Raw genomic sequence first — 18,945 nt, 5'->3', positions numbered from 1 at the left:
CACAACACCCTACTTTTAGCCCCTCTCTTATTGCAGCCACTTGTCACTCCTTTGGGTCTCCTTTAGGCCGCTTGCCTCAGCGCCCCAACCCCCTACCCATCACCCAGAACAAGGTCTGCATATCCGCTCCCATGGACACCTCCAATCTCCCAATGACCAATGAAGCCCTCTGATGACCGGTGACATCCCAACTCAATCAATGAAGCCTTCTGATGGTCAGTGAACATCTCTGACAACCAGTGGAGCCCTCTGACAACCAGGAAAGCCTTCAGATGACCGCAGCCACCTTCTGATGTCACTGCAAGCCCTCTGGTGGCCAGCAGCTTGCTGCTTCATGTGCAGGGAAGTGAAGGGTGGGAAGATGTTGACATCAGTAATGGTCTGTAACGTTTGTGTCACCACTCCTGCAGAACCACGGGCTAGTGTCTGTGACAAGTTGGTGATGTGTGCTGTTGTAACTCAGACGTTTGTACTTTGTGTGATCCCGTGTTTTATTCAGCTTACACAGCGCGATGTATCCTCCGTGTGCTTTGTAACCACTGCAACTGGTGACAGACAAGGCCAACAGGTCAGGGCAACATTTGTAACCAAGCCCCAAAACTCCTTTGGAGCAATTGTGTCCCACTGAAGTCCCTCTTCCCACGCCAAGCGGGAATGAGATGCACAATCAGCCAGGGTTGGCCTTGCCGTGTCTGCACCCCATCATGTGAGGACCTGCAGTGCCCAGGCCAGATGATGTGCCCGGCAGTGCAAAGCCGGCCCACGTGTGTGCAGATGGCAAGGAGCGTGCCTGCAGCATCGTGCACCTGAGAGTAAGAATCACATAAATAGGGGCCCTTCATGAAGATTCAGTATCCTCGGCTTTGGGGAATGTCAGCAGATAGGACCAGTGGGACATGATGACGTTGCTGTAGTTACAGTACAGCTGGGTGTATATTTAAGACAGCACAGCTGGGTATACATAAGGGAAAGATAGCCAAAGAAACTGGTTAAGACCGAGTGAGTGGAGGAGCTGGTCAGAGCAACCTGAGGAACTTCTGACTTCATCCCAACGACCACCGGCGCGAGACCCCCACTACGGACTGCACACACATCAGTAGGAGGGACAGCATGTAAATGAGTTCCTGGAAACTCTATGAATATGTTAATGATTTCTTGGAGAGTTGATGAATATGTATATGCTTGATCTATAACTATAACTCAGCCTCAACAGAAACTATCTGTAACTACCCATTGCCTCAGTGAGGCCCCTTTTCCCTTTCCGTAGCAAAGTCTTCCCTTTCCATCTACTGTGGGGTCCTTTGTCACTATTCAGAAGGAAAGCGAGAGAAAGGACGCGACATGAGACGTTAATTACGGGGTCCTTTTCCGGCAGCCGCTGCCCCCCCCCAACAGGCCCCAGCCCGGCCTGAGCCACGTGAGGGGAAGTGCTTGGTGGCGGCGGAGAGCACTTCCGGGCCGTGGCGGCATGGCGGCGTTGCGGGGCCGGTGAGCGGGGCCGGGAGGAGCGGGCTGTGTGCTGCGAACGGGGTCGAGCCTCGGTGCGGGGGCACGGAGGGGCTGCCGGGGGAGGAGCTGGCGGCGCTGGCGGCACAGTGGCAGCAGTCAGGAGCATGATCGATCAATCTATGATCTCCACGTGATGTTCTGATGTGCAATAGCAATAGAAAAAGTACAAAACCACAACAGTATGGCAGCCCGAAAAGATTCCCTTGTGGAAGGAGGGGGAGGGTGAAGGAGGCCGAGGGCCCTTTTCTCGGGGCCGGCTCCTCTGTGCCCTCTTGCTGGCCAGAGAGAAGGGCTGCCCGCTGGGCACAGGGAGCGCCTTGTAGCTCCCGTGCCCTGCCCTCCAGCCCCCTCCTCATCCTATGTGGAACGCCAGTGCCAGCAGTGCGGCCGCCAGTTTAGAACCCTCCCCACTTTGGTCACCTTGGTCACCGCTGCTGCGTGCAATGCAGTGGCCTCTGAGAGCTGAGGCAGATAACAGCCATGTCAGCAGCAAAGAGGGCGAGGGTGGAAGTTTGCCTAGTTTCAGGTGGGAGGATGGAGCTGGGGGCCCTGGGGGCGAAAAGGAGGAGGGGGCCCGCCATGACCATCAGGCAGAGGAGTTGTAAGAGCCTGTTTCCATCGCGCCTGTACCAGCCTGGTGACCAGCAACTGTGCGGAGCCTATGGAGGTGGATCGACGTCCACCTGAGCCCGTGGAGGTGGATCCACCTCCAGAGGAGCCTGCTTTTTCCCGCGGAGCCGTGAGTGTGACTGCCGTGAGAGCGGAGGTCTGATGCCATCTGTGAGGGATGGGGTTTGCATCCGGTGGCTTTTCTGTTGCAGAATGTCCAGCAGCAGAGCATGAGTGGCCGTGAAATGAAGCTGGGCCTCGGGAGAGCAGTCTGGAGCTGTGTCACGAGCTTCCTGCGTGGCCAGTGCAAGGTAGGTGTGCCTTACTGTAAGCGTGCGCTGAAGCAGTGTTGGTTAAGCACGGCTCACTCCTCTGTCTGCAACAGATGGGCTTTCTGCGCGCTTTATTTCTGTGGCCGTAGCATTTCCCTCTTTCTTATCATCTGATCTGCGAAGGCTTTTTTGTGGGAAGGTTTTGAGGGATGAGGGAGTAGAAATTGCTTTTGTCACGAGTCATCTGGAAAGGTTTCACAGAAATGGTGACATTTGCAGAAGGAACGTCTTGGCATTGGCAGTTGTGCAAAATGCTCCTTGGGACAGAAAGGAGGGAGTTCCTGCAGAAGGCCGTTCTCTTCTGGTTTTGAGGAAGCCGGGGAGAGCTCAGGCTCCAGCTTAAGCAATGTTCTGTTGTCACACTCTGGGTCCTGTGTTACGCTCCCCAGAGTTTCATCTCTCCTTTAGATTGCAGTTCTCCTGACGGGTTAGGCTTGAATTCAGCATCATATCTGCTTCTCCCTGGGTTCAGGTTCTTCGGGTCTCCTGCCTGCTTTTCTCCCTTTTATGAATGGAGAGTGGAGTTTCTACCACAGAGCAAAGTTTCATGATCAACAGAAACAAATATGGAGCTTTCCAAATGGACGTAGTTGTTTCTTGGTAAGCTAGCAGTCCTCCTTATCTTCACCAGTACCACTTGACCTCCATTTTACCTTGTCGTGGATAATGACTGAGATTTCTGGGGAGGATATTAGATATCAGATGATTTCAGCTCTGCATTTTTTTCTTCCTCCGAATAGCAAGTGACTGCCGAAAAGCACAGTGACTGCTGTGCTTTCATTAATGTCATCAGTGAGTAGATGCTGCCTCCTGTTTGAGCCTAAAATGCTTTCCATAGTTGAGTGGTTGGAAACATAGGGTTTTAACTTAAAATTGCTTGTGCAGAGTGAAGGTTGCGAATACAATTAGAATACAGTTATACAGTGCTCTATCCCCAGAGCTTTCCATCATTTTTCTTAACACAGCTTACGGTTCATTATAAAAGAAACTAAGAGAGATGAACTTCGGTTAGCACAGCCTGTTTTGAATTATCATTCTGTGTCTTTTCCAGGCTGGTAGCAGAATGGAGACTTTCCCGAGGCGTTGAGGAACAGACACAAGCTTTTTTTGAAGGCTTCAACGCAATTCTGCCACAGCAGTGTCTGCGGTACTTTGATGCTAAAGAGCTGGAGGTAAAGGATTCTTTGACTATTGCCAGATCCAGGCTGCTCCACGTAATCCTTCAATTTCAGTCAGTGTCTGAAGAGCAGAGTTCATTAAGGCTGGCGGTTCTGTTTTCAGGATGCTCACGTGAGAGAAGCCTTCTGTATCAGTGAGTATTTGGTTAGTGTGTTGTTCTCCACTTTCTTCTTTGCAACCAACTTAGACACATTTCTAACGTTAAGATTCTGCCAGCATAATTTTTTTGGCTAATGGTGTTTTTGTAATCCTTGACAATGTGATTTGCGTGTGTTTAAAGAGTGAGCAATTGGAAAGCAAGGGAGATAAGAACCAGATATCAGTGGATGGTTAAATTACTGAGTGGACCAGGTCTTAGCTGCTTTTGTTCTCTCCAAATTATACTCTGCAGCAGAACATCGTATTTCTAGCACAGAATGGTACGGTTAGGCAATGGCAAAGTATACATTCCTAGTTTGAATGTCTAAACACAAACGTTTTCGTGACTGGGTTTTCTCTCTTGTGGCCTCTCCACATTTTCTTTGTGAGCAGATGTTGTTATTTGCTGTGGAAGTCTGAGAGTTTAATATTAAAAACGAGCAGGTGCTTTGAAGTACAGTAGTATGTACTTCATGATACAGTAGTATTTAAGTACAATAGTCTTGCTGTAGAAGCAACTAGCTTGTAGTTTCCATGTTTCTGATCCTTTTTCTCCCCTAAAGGTGCTCCTGTGTGGAATGCAAGAAATGGATCCGAATGACTGGCAGAGGCATACCATCTACCGGCATTATACCTGAACCAGCAGACAGATGCTGTGGTTCTGGCAGGTTTGTAGACTTCTTTTTTCCTCATAAGAGCACAGCAACAGCTTAGTGAGCAGCAGTCAGAATTACTCAACAGATACGTAGCGTGTTAACATAAATGATAACTGCTGATCCAGCTGTCCTAGGGGTGATGGGGAAGTGAACGTCTCAATATTAAACTTAACATCAGTGTTAATTGTTATTTTTCAGTTTGTGAAAGAAATAGATAATGAGAAGAAAATGAGACTTCTACAGTTTGTTACTGACCTCGGTTCCAGGGAAGGTTATGGAACAGGTTGTCTTGAGGGAGATCACGTGGCACGTGCGGGATGACCGGGGGATCAGGCCTAGCCAGCATGGGTTCATGAAGGGCAGGTCCTGTTTGACCAACCTGATCTCTTTCTATGATCTAGTGACCCATCAGCTGGATGAGGGAAAGGCTGTTGATGTGCTCTACCTAGTCTTCAGCAAAGCCTTTGACACTGTCTCCCACATTATTCTCCTGCAGAAGCTGGCAGCCCGTGGCTTGGACAGGTACACTCTTGGCTGGGTAAGGAGCTGACTGGAGAGCCGGGCTCAGAGAGTGGTGGTAAATGGAGTTAAATCCAGCTGGTGACCAGTCACGAGTGGTGTCCCCCAGGGGTTGGTGCTGGGGCCTGTCCTCTTCAACATCTTTATTGATGACCTCGTTGAGAGCATCGAGTGCACCCTCAGTAAGTTCGCAGATGACACTAAACTGGCTGGGAATGTGGATCTGCCTGGGGGTAGCGAGGCCCTACAGAGGGCTCTGGACAGGCTGGAGAGCCGGGCTGAAGTCAATGGGATGAGGTTCAACAAGACCAAATGCCGGGTCCTGCACTTTGGCCACAACAACCCCAGCAGCGCTATAGGCTTGGGGAGGAGTGGCTGGAGGACTGTGTGGAGGAAACGGACCTGGGGGAACTGATTGATGCTTGGCTGAACATGAGCCCACAGTGTGCCCGGGTGGCCATGAAGGGCAATGGCATCCTGACTTGCATTAAAAACAGTGTTACCAGCAGGAACAGGGCAGTGATTGTCCCCCTGTACTCGGCACTGGTGAGGCTGCACCTCGAGTACTGTGTTCAGTTTTGGGCCCCTCACTGCAAGAGAGACATTGAGGCCCTGGAACGTGTTCAGAGGAGGGCTACAAAGCTGGTGAGGGGTCTGGAGCACAGGGCTTATGAGGAGCGGCTGAGGGAGCTGGGATTGTTCAGCCTGGAGAAGTGGAGGCTCAGGGGAGAGCTTATAGCTCTCTGTAACTTCCTGAAGGCAGGTTGTGGTGAGCTTGGGGTCGGCCTCTTCTCTCGTGTAATCACTGATAGAACTAGAGGGAATGGCTTCAAGCTGCGCCAGGGGAGGTTCAGGCTGGACATTCGGAAGTATTACTTCTCGGAAAGGGTAGTCAGGCATTGGAATGCACTGCCCGGGGAGGTGGTGGAGTCACCGACCATGGAGGTGTTCAAGAAACGTTTGGATGTTGTGTTGAGGGATATGATTTAGCTGGGAAGTACTGGTAATGGTTGGACTGGATGATCTTTTAGGTCTTTTCCAACCTTGATAATTCTGTGATTCCGTGAAGGAGGGAAACCCAATACTTGTGAGTGGTCATTGCATCTTAGGTCTGGGCTCAGCCCGTGCAGCAGCACCTCGGGGCTGGGGCCGAGCCCGGTGCCTGGGGCTGTGCTGCCTGCAGGAGGGCTGCGGGGCTGGGGCAGCCGGTGTGGGTGCAGCACATGGGCATGGGGGAGGGCCGGCAGCAGGGAGGGCGTTGGGTCTGAGCCCCGCTCGTGTTGGTCACAGCACAGGGGCCGCAGGGGACGCCAGGTGCGCAGAGCAGGGAGGGCCGGGCTGTGTGCAGGCCAGGGCATGAAACCTTCCCTCGGCAGCTGCTGAGCTTTTCCCCCACGTCTGCAGACTCTCCGATGAGGCTCTGCAGCAAAGCCAGGCGGGCCATCCTGATAGTGCACAAGGGGTTAGGAAAGGGCACAACAGAGCGGTCATTGAAGAGCACAAAGCAGTGAAGCACAGCACGAGCCATTGACTGCCTGCACAGATGAGCTTCTGCAGGCACCTCCGTTGGAGATCTGCGTACTGAGTGTGGGCGGAACGTGAAGGGAAAGGAGGAGAGGAGGGGAAGGAAGGCAAAGAAAGGAAAGGAAAAGAGGAGTCCAAAAGGCCAGAGCAGGAAAGGAGAAGGAAAGCTCCGTGCCGCCGGCGCCACCCGCCAGGAATCCGGAAGCGAACCCCCCCACAGGCCCGGGCCGGCCCCAGGCCGCCCTTAGCAACGGGACGGCGCAGGCGGTTGCTAGGGCCGGGGCAGGAAGTGCTTCCTGCCGGCCGAGAGCGCTTCCGGGGCAGCGCGGCGTGGCGGCGCGGCAGTTTGAATGGGGCCGGTAGGAGCGGGCTGTGTGCTGCCAGCGGGGCCGGGCCGCGGTGCGGGGCACGGAGGGATGTCGGGGGAGCAGCTCGCGGTGCTGGCGGCACGCAGAGGCGATGCGTGCGGTGCCAGCGAGTGCGGAGCTGAAGGAAGGTGAATCCATGTCCTTCCTCTGGCTGTCGGCGAGCGGGACGAGTCAGGGCTGCAGTTGTGTGTGATGGTGTTTGTTGCTGGGACCGGCTGCCCGAGCAGAATGGGGGCAGCGAGAGGGAGGCTTGACAAGCGCCCGCAGTCAGCAGCACGGCCCATTCCTGCCCGCCTTGTTGCTGCTGTTGTGAGTCTGTTGGATGTGGAAGCTGGAGGTATTAATGGTGGGTCATGGTTGAATCCCCCAAGAGGCCGCCCAAGGAGAGGCGCTGGATGCCAACATGGAGAGCAGAGCTTGTGTGTCCCAGGAGGCAGGCGTAGTCAGGTCCGCTTTGGAGCCTGCTGTTGTTGGCGCTGAGCTCAGGAGCCCCATCAGCGTGGTGCTGCGTATGGCAGCCCGAAGAGATTCCCTTGTGGTGGAAGGGGGAGGCCGAAGGAGGCCGAGGGCCCTTTGCTCAGGGCCGGCTCCTCTGTGCCCTCTTGCTGGCTGGAGAGCAGGGCTGCCCGCTGGGCACAGCGAGTGCCTTCTGGCTGCCGTGCCCTGCCCTGCCCTCCAGCCCCCTCCTCATGCCATGTGGAACGCCAGTGCCAGCAGTGCCAGCAGCGCGGCCGCCATTTTAGAACCCTGGCCATGTCACAGCTGTCGCCTTGGTCACCGCTGCCCCACGCAACGCACTCGCCTCTCCGAGCTCTGGCCGTCAACAGCCATGTGGGCAGCCAAGAGAGCGAGGCTGGACGATGGGCAGGATGGAAGTGGGAAGATGGAGCCGGGGACCGCAGGATCCAAGAGGAAGAGGGGGCCCGCCATGACCATCGGGCAGCAGACAGGCAAGAGAGCCCGTTCCCATCGCGCCTGGACCAGCCCCGTGACCACCTCCGTGGAGCCCATGGAGATGGATCCACCTCTGGATGAGCCCATGGAGGTGGATCCACCTCTGGACGAGCCCATGGAGGTGGATCCGCCCGCGGCACAGCTGGCCTGGCACCACACCACCGTGCCAGGCCCCGCATCAGTACCACCAGGGCTGCAGCATCGCTGGTCCAGGCACAGGGCTCCTTACCATCTGCGCGGCTTCCGCCCCCGGCGTTAGCCGGGAGGCTTCATTTCACATCTGCTCCTCCTCTGCGGGTCCCCAGTCCCATCTTAACCCTCCTATGTCCCAACTTAGCCCTGTTTTTATTGTTGATTTTCTTGTTAATTTAGTTGTAGGGTTAGGAGTAGGTTATTGTTCATGTTTTTGAGTTAGGAGTAGGTTATTGTTCGTGTTTTTGATTAGGAGTAAGTGTTACTGTTCATGTTTTAGTGTTAGGAGTAGACGATTGTTCCTGTTTTAGAGTTAGGCTTAGGTTACTGTTGGTGTTTTATTGTTAGGTGTAGGTTTTTGTTCCTGTTTTAGAGTTAGGCTTAGGTTACTGTTCGTACTTAGAGTTGGGTGGGTTCCTACCAGCAGCTGGCAGCAAACAGCGCTCACTCGGTAAGCACACGCCTGCTTTCTCACCCGAAGACGTGAGCGCTGCTCCATGAGTGCGGAGATGTGCTGACATCTCCCAGGGATGGGATTTGCAGCTTGTGACTCTTCTGTTGCATGTTGTCGAGGGGCAGCGCGTGAGTGGCTGTGAAATGCAATTGGGCTTCAGGAGAGCAGTCTGGAGCTGCGTCTGGAGCTGCCATTGTAAGGTAGGTGTGCCTTACTGTAAGTGTGCTCTGAAGCAGTGTTGGTTAAGCATGGCTCACTCCTCTGTCTTCAACAGATCAGCTTTCTGCTCGCTTTATTTCCGTGGCTGGCTTTGTAGAGCACAGCAGCAGCAAGGCCGTGAACACGTCCACAACCAGGTACGTGAACATGGGTAACTTTAATGGTAAGAATAACATTGCTGTGATATCAATAGGGCAGTGATAACGTGTGTGTGATGGAGCTCAGGGATAGGTTTAATCTTGCCTGGTAAGCTCTTCCCTTATTTGACGTCCACCCGTCCCCTCTTGCTTCTCTTCCCCCACCTGCAAGTGCAGCAGTACTGAAGGCTGAGGGCTCTTGTCCTAGGCAGGCGGGCAAAGGCAACTGGAATGCAAGTTTGATGTCCCTCTTTGTTCTCGGGTCAGTAGGCCCTGGATCTCTTCCGAGCAGCTCTCTAAGTTAGCCTGGAAATGTTTGCTAGCAGGAAGTGACCCCGTCGCAGTGCCTGAGACTAAGGGTGCCTTTTTCCCCCTCTCAGCAGGCAGCCTCCGTGAGAGCAGTGGAGCAGCAGGCTGTCTGCACTATGGCTGCTGAACTGCATTTCTCGCCACCTGAGATCCCTGAGCCCACACTAATGGAGAATGTGCTGCGCTACGGACTCTTGTTTGGAGCCCTTTTCCAGCTCCTGTGTGTTCTGGCCATCATCCTGCCAGTTTCCAAGTCCCCAAAGGCAGTAAGTAGCGCTGTGTGAGACTGATAGCAATGCTCAGGCAGTGGGCTGGGAGGGAACCGTCTGTAGCTGTTGCCTACGGCAGAGTGCCCCGGCACTGCTGAGAGTGCCGCACTTGGTTCTGTCCTTCCTTCCGCACTCCAGCAGCCTTGAGGTGCCAGCTTGTCCTATCCTGCAGCTGCTGCTGCGCTCTATGAGCTGCCAGGCAGGGGGTCCACTAGCCAAGGACCACCTTGCTATAGAAGACTTTAGGCTCTAATTTTCATGGGATTTTTGGGAACTAGACAGAGGGGGAGTTTCTAATGTGCCCTGAGGTCAGGAAGGTGATTTTCAGTGCTGGTCCCCAAAGCTGCTCGGTCAAGTGGCTTGAGCTCCCAAAGCCAGCTGTCAGCCAGTTGTTAGGGAGCTCCCTGACTGTGTCCCAATTGATTCTTGTAGAACTTGGAGGGTTTTGAGTCTAAGACTTGGGAGACGGAGAAGAAACCCAAGGCAAGTGCTGCACAGCTGAGCAAGAAAGCCAAGAAGGAAAGCAAAAAGAAACGATAAGGGCTTGAGCAGTGAGGCGCAAAGGACAGCAGAATCGCTTGGAGTGCTTCCTCAGAGGTGCACCAAAGGACACAGACTGTGTGGTCCTGTTTTCAGGCATGGCCGTGCTTTCCCTTTTGTGGACTGCGGAGAGGAACTAAGGAAGCTGTGTCTTTAGGCATTACCAGTATCCCGCCTATTTGATTTCCCATTGAAATGTGTTTTGGCTGCATTTAGCATCTCTTTCTTGCAAATAAAAGCGAAACAAACATTTGAATAGTGGTGCTGCCTCTTTCAGTAGCTGCTCAAAATGTGCCTGGTTCGGGCTGGCAGTCGCAGGGCCATGAAGCGGTCAGCTTCACGTCCCTCCCTGGAAATGGAGCTGCTTCTCCCATGTTTCAATTGGCTGAGAGTGTGGATCTGCCTGGGGGTAGCGAGGCCCTACAGAGGGATCTGGACAGGCTGGAGAGCTGGGCTGAAGCCAATGGGATGAGGTTCAACAAGACCAAATGCCGGGTCCTGCACTTTGGCCACAACAAGCCTGGATCGTGCGGTGCGGCTCCGGCCCTGCTGGGCTGCGCGGCAGGAAGACGTCCGTTTGTTTGCCGGTCGCTCGCTGGCTGTAAGATCCGGGTGGCGCCGGGTGCCGAGCTGCGACTCCCCGGTGCGCTTCGGTCCTCTGTTGTGCGACGTGCTGGTGTGCCTTGTTGTTTCAGGTGTCCGAATGAGGACTCCCCGCCAGAATCGGTGCCGAGCAAAGCGCGGGCGAGGAATGGATCCGCACGCCTCAGTGCCGTGTTTGGCCGGGGCGGTGGGTGTGGATGAGGGTCGGTACGGACGGACTCGGTCTGGATTGCAGTGGGCGGGACGAGTCCGGGCTGCGGTTTGGCATGGAGGTGTTTGTTGCTTTGAAGGGCTGCCTTCATAGGCCGGAGGGAGAGGGAGATTTTAACAGTGCAGTCAGTTTTGTTGCCTTTCTGCCTGCTGTGTTGGTGCTGCCGTAAGTCTTTGGGTCCCCAGGGAGGCTCTCCGGTGTCCCGATTCGAACGCAGGATTCAATCGCGCCGCAGCCCGTCCATCGCAGGCAGACGCTTCTCTCATCTGGCCTTCTGGCTCAGCAGTGCCAGGGGTTTCACAGTGCGCGTGTTGCAGTGGCTGGCAGTTTCCATGTGTTTTTCTATTGCAAACAGGATACCATCGTGGAGCTGCATTAGAAGCAGATGTTGGGTGTCTTGTGGCAGGAGCAAGGGCAGTGGAAGCGCTGCCCAGGGTGGTGGTGACAGCAGCGAGCTGCCGGAGCTTCCGGAGCATTTGGACAATGCTCTGGGAGCTGGGGTTTGCATTTGGGTGGTCCTGTGCGGGGCCGGCAGTTGGACTCGGTGGCCTTGGTGGACAGCCTGCGACCCACACCAGGTCTCTGTTGGTCTGGTTTTCCCTGGTCCCCTGGCAGGAGAAAGTGCAAAGGGGAGAAGCTGTGTGGGAGCTGGCAGAAGCTGCCCGGGCTGATGTAGGCTGGCCCTGCAGCAGCTGCGCCCCTGGGCACGGAGCCGCAGCTCCAGCATGTGCCCATCCCCTCGGTGCAGCTGAAGTGTTGCTGGGCTCGGTGTGCGCCTCCCGCAGCTCACTTAGCGTGCGCTTCCTGTTCTGCTGCCAGCTCTGTACCCCAGCTGCTGCCTCCCTGCTCCCTGCTGCCGGCTGCCTGCTTCGTGGCAGGAGGAGATGCTCTCTTGCTGTCGCTGAACATCTGCAGCGGGGAAAGGACGCCGACATTGTCCACAGGCCTGAGGTGGCTGCTGTCCTTCCAAGTCCCTGGGTGTCCTCTGGAAGTTGTGTCCTGCAATACTTCCCTAGCCCGTCTTTGCCAGCAAGACTGCCTGAGATGATCTGGCGAGCAGTGGGGGTGTGATTGTTGAATGCAAGGGGGTTGTTGAATGCAAGGGCTTTCTAAGCCAGGCGAGTAACAAGCAGTCTTGTTGAGGAAGCTTGTTCCCTATGAGGTCTTCCCTCAGAGACTCTGAACCTTTTGTTCAGAACTCAGTTGTCCATAGTTCTTGTTGGTGATGTTTCAATGCCCAGAGGTGACCTGCAGGAAAAGGCACTGGGTGCTGAAATGGAAGCCGGGGCTTCTGTGTCCCAGGAGGCAGGCGTAGTCAGGTCCCCATTGGAGCCTGCTGTTGTTGGTGCTGAGCTCAGGAGATCCCTGAGTGTGCCGCTGCTTGCTGCGTGCGCCAGACCCAAGGGGGGATTCCTTGTGGAAGGAGGGGGAGGGTGAAGGAGGCTGAGGGCCCTTTTCTTGGGGCCTGCTCCTCTGTGCCCTCATGCTGGTTGGACAGAAGGGCTGCCCGCTGGGCTCAGGGAGCGCCTTGTAGCTCAAGTGCCGTTCCCTGCCCTCCAGCCCCCTCCTCGTCCTGTGCAGAATGCCACTCCCAGCAGCACAGGTGCCATTTTGGAATCTTCCCCATGTCACAGCTGTCACCTTGGTTGCTGCTGCCCCACCTGGCGCACTCGCCTCTGAGAGTGCTGGGCAGGAGGCAGCCATGTCCAGCACGAAGAGAGTGAGAGACCAGGGTAGTGTGGTTTTAAGTGGGAAGAAGGAGCTGGGAGCCCCAGAACCAAAGAGGAGGAGGGGTCCCGCCATGACCATCAAGTGGAGGAGGGGGAAGAGAGCCCGTTTCCATCATGCCTGGACCAGCCTGGTGACCACCAACCATGTGGAGTCGATGGAGGTGGATCCACCTCCGGATGAGCCTATGGAAGTGGATCCACCTCCAGAGAAGCCCATGGATGTGGATCCGCCTGCAGCACAGCTGGCCTGGCACCACACCACCGTGCCAGGCCCCACGTTGGCATGGTCACAGCTTCACCATCGCTGGTCCAGGCGCTCGGCACCTTACCTGCTGTGCGGCCCCTGCCCCCGGCGTTAGCTGGGTGGCATTATTTAACATCTGCTCCTCCTCCACCTTGTTGCTCCTCCGGTTCTGTGGGCCCCCAGTTCCTTCTTCCCCCTGTCAGAGTTTGGTGCCAGTTCTAGCTTTGTTGTTGATGGTAGTGTTAGGTTAGTGTTAGTGTTCAGTTTTGTTTTAGCATTAGGCATAGGTTCCTGTTTGTTCTTTAATGTTAGGTATAGGCTCCTGTTGTTATTTTAGAGATAGGCATAGGTTACTGTTTGTACTGTAAAGTTAGGCATTGGCTGCTACACTCAAGTAAAAGTAACCGCTGCTCATTGGGTAAGCACACAGCTGGTTGCTCACCCCGAGCAATGAGTGCGACTGCCCTGAGAGCGGAGGTTTGAAGACATCTATGATGAACTGAATTTCCCTCTTGGGACTTTTCCTTTGCAGAACATGGAGGAGCAGAGTGTGAGTGGCTGAGAAATGGAGCCGGGACTCAGGAGAGCAACACGTGGCGGTGTCCCAAAGCTCCCATGTGGCCATTGCAAGGTAGGCGTGCCTTACCGTAAGCGTTGTTCAAGCACAGCTTGAGAGATTAATATTAAAAACGAGCGTACTGTGATTGCAGGTGCTTTGAAGTACAGTAGTATTGAAGTACAAAGGTCTTGCTGTAGAAGCCAAGTAGTAGCTTGTAGTTTCCATGTTTATGATCCATTTTCTCTCCTAAAGGTGCGCCTGTGTGGAATGCAAGAAATGGATCCGAATGACTGGTAGAGGCATACCATCTATTGGCGTTATACCAGAACCAGCAGACAGATGCTGTGGTTCTGGCAGGTTTGTAGACTTCTTTTTCCTCACAAGAACACAGCAAAAGCTTAGTGAGCAACAGTCAGAATTACTCAACAGATACGTAGCGTGTAAATATAAATGATAACTGCTGATCCAGCTGTCCGAGGGGTAATGGGGAAGTGAACGTCTCAATATTAAACTTAACATCAGTGTTAATTATTATTTTTCAGTTTGTGAAAGAAATAGATAACGAGAAGAGAAGAGAAGAGAAGAGAAGAGAAGAGAAGAGAAGAGAAGAGAAGAGAAGAGAAGAGAAGAGAAGAGAAGAGAAGAGAAGAGAAGAGAAGAGAAGAGAAGAGAAGAGAAGAGAAGAGAAGAGAAGAGAAGAGAAGAGAAGAGAAGAGAAGAGAAGAGAAGAGAAGAGAAGAGAAGAGAAGAGAAGAGAATGAGACTTCTACAGTTTGTTACTGGAACGTGTGGATTACCAGTGGGAGGATTTGCTGACCTCACGGGTAACGAGCCCTTTTTAATGCATTTTATGCTTGTGTTAATTCCTTTTTTCTTAATAAGGACCAAGATGTGTGTTTAAGGGTATTTTTTAATGAGTTTATTTGGAATCTTTTTTCTGAGTCTTGCATATTGGTAGAGCTGTGACAGAAAAAGGGACAGAGGGAATGTGAACACGCCTTGCATCAGTGACTTGAGAGATGGTTTGGACGTGGTCCTGGCAGGGCAGCCTGCTCTGGGTACCCCTGCTTGCTCCGAGTGGAAGGACTAGGTAAACTCCAGAGATTCCTTCCAGTACCAAACCAACGATGTGATGCAGTGGTTGAGTTTCTTTGAAAACCGCTTGATATTTTTGCATTTCACTACGTGGATTTCTTCAGAGGGATGTAGTGAGAGACAGATGTCCTTGTGCTCTGCAAGTAGTTCTAATCTTGTTTTCGAGCCTTTCTCGCGCTGTTGTCATGTATTACCTACTGGTAGACACGGGCAGTTAGACCTAAGAATTCATTGTTTGATTTTTGTACAGGGAGCAACGGACCCCAAAAATTTTGCGTTGAGAAAGTTGGGAAGGAAAAATGGTTCCCTAGAAGTCACTCCTGGTAAGTACGAAGGATCAAACTCTGCTGTGGTTCTGTTCTTACGGATGGCAATCTCCTTTTAGATTGTAGGAAGTGGGTGTGATATGGAAGTAGCTGAGATTGTGTGAAAGCAAATCTCTGGGTGATGGCAGTAAGCTCTGCTGAGTAATAGTTGAACTTCTGAAAATCAGTTTTGTTGTGGAGCTGATTCCATTGTAAATGCCATGGATTTGCACACCACTAAAAACATAAAGTTGCTTTTAGTACTGAAGGTAGTACTTTCTTCTAAAGAGTCTGGGATCGATCTTTCATGATCGCCACACCCGATCTTGGCAATGAAAACAAATAGCCGCATTCGTGCTCCCTCTTGGCTGGAGAAAATGTAGCTTCTGCTCAGTTTCTCAGTTCTGCTGGTGCTTTGTGAAGATGCTCAGATTTTAAATTTCAGATACAGAAGAGAGATAAGGTGAGAGTTGTTACTAAACACGTTGCCAGTTCTGGAAAGTTATCCCTGCTCAAGTGCTTGTTGTGCTTTAACTCTCACTTTCACAGACAAGTGCACATCAAGATACAGCTGTTTTAGAGGGTACAAATGCAGTTATCCCTCTGAACAGGACAGTTCATATGCCTGTGTTCCTAGTGGATTTTTTTGGTGGTCTAAACTGTTGTTCAATACTTCAGGTTTCTCTTTGTTTTCAGTTTCAGTCGCTTGGACCTTCCACCCTAGAAGAATTAGGAGCAGCTGAAGGAAAAGCTGTTATTTGCAATTGAAGAAACAGAAGGTTTTGGGCAGGAATAGCTGCAATTTGCACCTTGAAGAATGTGAACTGAACGTGACGTTCTTCTTCACTTCTTCTGCTTGTTGCACACTTCCTTGTAAAGAAAACTTGATTTGGATTATTTGACAATAGTAGCGTGTAAGTAAATGGATGTTATCCTGAGGTTTTATCCACGTAAACTCTGGATTTCTACCGAGCACTTTCAGAAACCAAAAGAGCAATCAGATATGGCGACAAAGGAATTGTGACCCGAGTAGAGATTTAATACAGCTGTGGGCTCTGCTTTGTTTTACCTTTCGTCACTTAGAATGTGTCCTTAAGGACTGAGAGATTTTTTTAAAATAGTTTTGTCTTTCCTATTCAGTAGCATATTTGGCTACTGATGTACTGGGAAGTTCAGTAGTAGCTGCAATGCTGCAGCAACATCATCACCTCTTGACAGCAGTGTTATTAGAGCCTGCTTGTAACCGTCCTCTGCCTACTGTGAGCAAATTCATCGCTTAAGCTATTCTTCTAACTCAAGTGTGGCTGGACTGTATTTCCTTGCCTGGAGTCTGCTCACATGCCAGTGGGACTCAGACTGCTGTTCAGGGGATGTCAAACTGTGGCACCAATCCAGGGCGTAGCTTTGCTTTGTTTTCCTCACAGTCTTGCTAATTTCAGCAAAAGAACCGTCTGCCCAAAGTTGCTGGAGATTTGCTTGTGCCCTCTGAGGAGTTCTGATCTTTTTCTGTGTAACACATCTAACTTTTCAAACTATGTTCACACTGTGGTTCTTCACTTGTTTTGCAAAAGACATGACCACCTGGGATTGCACTGATTCAACTTAGATTCCCGTTTGCAGACTGATGTTTCCTGTCGGGAGTGTTAATGGACATTATCCTCAGTGTTATTCTTCCACGATGCTGTCAGTTTTCTCTCAAGACTTCTTTGGTGTCTCAGGAAGAGGTACAAAATAACTGGGTTTTGAAAATGATGGTACTTATCATTTTTGGTGATGAACTGATGATGCAGTATTAGCATTATCAGTTCTCGGAGGACTTGAAAGTTTGTACATGGATTCCAGACTGTGTGTGTATATGTGTTCTAATGAACAAGGCCATGAACTGGGATCAGCAGCACTGGATGGTAAAATACTGTACTGAAATTCATTGTTGAAATTTCCTTGTATTGTAATTTCCAATACGCAGGTAACTGTAACAATATCTCTGTAAGTCAAATACTGGCATCCTTCTGGGAGCTCCATCTTTCTTCTTCTGGGCTCAAAGTCCTGTGGGGAAATGCCACTCCTCCCCTCCCTTCTGAGAGCCACAGTGCCCAAAGAAGGCAGGCCACAGGACCAGAAGGTGAACTCTTGAACTGCCACCGCTCTGCATGATGTTCTGATGTGGGATATCTACAAAACATCCCCAAACCACAACAGGTAGCACGGAGCTGCAATGTGGAACGCCCTCTACACACAGCCCGGTCGGTGCACGATGCTGCAGGCATGCTCCTTGCCATCTGCACACACGTGGGCCGGCTTTGCACTGCCGGGCACATCATCTGGCCTGGGCACTGCAGGTACCCACATGATGGGGTACAGACACGGCAAGGCCAACCCTGGCTGATTGTGCATCTCATTCCCGCTTGGCGTGGGAAGAGGGACTTCAGTGGGACACAATTGCTCCAAAGGAGTTTTGGGGCTTGGTTACAAATGTTGCCCTGACCTGTTGGCCTTGTCTGTCACCAGTTGCAGTGGTTACAAAGCACACGGAGGATACATCGCGCTGTGTAAGCTGAATAAAACACGGGATCACACAAAGTACAAACGTCTGAGTTACAACAGCACACATCACCAACTTGTCACAGACACTAGCCCGTGGTTCTGCAGGAGTGGTGACACAAACGTTACAGACCATTACTGATGTCAACATCTTCCCACCCTTCACTTCCCTGCACATGAAGCAGCAAGCTGCTGGCCACCAGAGGGCTTGCAGTGACATCAGAAGGTGGCTGCGGTCATCTGAAGGCTTTCCTGGTTGTCAGAGGGCTCCACTGGTTGTCAGAGATGTTCACTGACCATCAGAAGGCTTCATTGATTGAGTTGGGATGTCACCGGTCATCAGAGGGCTTCATTGGTCATTGGGAGATTGGAGGTGTCCATGGGAGCGGATATGCAGACCTTGTTCTGGGTGATGGGTAGGGGGTTGGGGCGCTGAGGCAAGCGGCCTAAAGGAGACCCAAAGGAGTGACAAGTGGCTGCAATAAGAGAGGGGCTAAAAGTAGGGTGTTGTGGTCACACTGTGTCCATGCAGAGGCGGATCAAAGGGTGAAGGCTTTGGGAGGAAATGTACGGAGGAACTGAGAGAGAGCAGAGGGAGGGTACTGGGGTTGATGGCAGCATGAGGAGCTCCATCCTTGAGGACTTTGGAGCGGATGATGAGTGAGGGAGGGGAAACCCACAGGGGTGCAGGACATGGTGTGCATGGCATGGAGCTGGGGAGGCCTCCCAGAACTGTGAGGTGGCCAGTCCCTGCTGAGCATGAGAACAAGGACACGGACACAGAGAGTGTAGGTTTGCTGAGGGATTTATTGATCATCAGAGGGTGTCACTGATCATCGGGGTCTTCACTGCTCACCAGAGGGCAGCACTGGTCATCAGAGGATGTCAGAGTGCAGCACTGGCAAGGAGGAGCCTTGTCCCTGCAGGGTTTGTCCCCAGGGACTCAGGGCAGGAGAAGGACTGGCCGCAGCCAAGAGACCCGGGGCAGGACGTGGGTCCCCTGGGGACAGAAGCCACCAATAGGGCACCCTGAGCCTGCCCCCCCCAGATCCATTCCTCTTCACAGCCCCATAGAGCGCAAAGGGTGGTTAGGTACTGGAATAGGCTCCCCAGGGAGGTGGTTGAATCGCCATCCCTGGATGTGTTTAAGAGCCGTTTGGATGTGGTACTCAGGGATATGATTTAGCTTTTTTTTTTTTTTTTTTTTTTTTTTTTTTTTTTTAGAGATGGGGTACTGGTTGGGCTGCGGTTGGACTTGATGATCTTCGAGGTCTTTTCCAACCTGGGTAATTCTATGATTCTATGATTCTATGAAAGGAAGGGCTGGAGGTGACAGTGCCCAGGTCCCCCTGGAACAGGCCACGGACAGTCCCCTCCATGCCATCAATTAATTCCCAGCCCCTGATGCCCGGTCCTCAGGGCTGCGGAGACACCCAGGGTCCCCCAAGTGCCCTGTGGTGCAGGGACCCATTGTGAGCACTAGAACTACGTGGCCAAGTCACGGTCATGTAGCCTGCTCAGCCCCAACTGCCACCCATTGCCTTCTTCCCCTTCCTGTTGCCCACCCATGGCAAGAGGGAGCCCAACAGAGGCTTTGGAACACCAGGGGTGTCCCCAAGGCCCAGGGGAACTGAGAGAACAGCAACACATCCCAGCCCCATCCTCACCCCAGGGTCACACCTCAACTCACAGGCCCGGGAGAGGGAGAAAGAAGAGATGGGTCAGCAGTGCCAGGCGGGGCAGGCAGCA

At 52.6% G+C, this 18,945-nt stretch overlaps 1 protein-coding gene across 16 annotated transcripts; it reads left to right on the top strand.

Annotated features, from left to right (window-relative positions):
- Window positions 1–1,436: 1,436 nt before the first annotated feature.
- LOC140260370 (protein MANBAL-like) lies at window positions 1,437–17,410 on the top strand. Of its 16 annotated transcripts, XR_011905539.1 has the most exons (12): window positions 1,438–1,488; window positions 2,331–2,429; window positions 2,923–3,050; window positions 3,502–3,762; window positions 4,331–4,435; window positions 8,709–8,790; window positions 9,171–9,365; window positions 13,229–13,327; window positions 13,508–13,612; window positions 13,798–14,079; window positions 14,601–14,673; window positions 15,352–17,410. XR_011905539.1 is itself a non-coding variant. In XM_072352688.1 (10 exons), exons 7-10 carry the CDS (start codon window positions 5,005–5,007, stop codon window positions 9,906–9,908), a joined length of 660 nt encoding a protein of 219 aa, XP_072208789.1. In that variant the 5' UTR covers window positions 1,438–1,488; window positions 2,331–2,429; window positions 2,923–3,050; window positions 3,502–3,622; window positions 3,732–3,762; window positions 4,331–4,435; window positions 4,920–5,004; the 3' UTR covers window positions 9,909–10,162. The 16 variants fall into 16 exon arrangements, 9 of the variants coding, with proteins under 9 accessions (XP_072208791.1, XP_072208788.1, XP_072208789.1 ...); XM_072352688.1 differs by lacking the exons at window positions 13,229–13,327; window positions 13,508–13,612; window positions 13,798–14,079; window positions 14,601–14,673; window positions 15,352–17,410 and adding exons at window positions 4,920–5,124; window positions 9,801–10,162 and having other exon boundaries at window positions 3,502–3,622; window positions 3,732–3,762; window positions 8,554–8,790; XM_072352690.1 differs by lacking the exons at window positions 13,229–13,327; window positions 13,508–13,612; window positions 13,798–14,079; window positions 14,601–14,673; window positions 15,352–17,410 and adding exons at window positions 4,920–5,124; window positions 9,801–10,162 and having other exon boundaries at window positions 1,437–1,488; window positions 8,554–8,790; window positions 9,174–9,365.
- Window positions 17,411–18,945: the final 1,535 nt, after the last annotated feature.

The sequence above is a fragment of the Excalfactoria chinensis genome, chromosome 18 (assembly GCF_039878825.1).
Source record: "Excalfactoria chinensis isolate bCotChi1 chromosome 18, bCotChi1.hap2, whole genome shotgun sequence".
Classification (NCBI taxonomy): domain Eukaryota; kingdom Metazoa; phylum Chordata; class Aves; order Galliformes; family Phasianidae; genus Excalfactoria; species Excalfactoria chinensis.
This window is presented reverse-complemented; position numbering and strand designations above follow the sequence as displayed.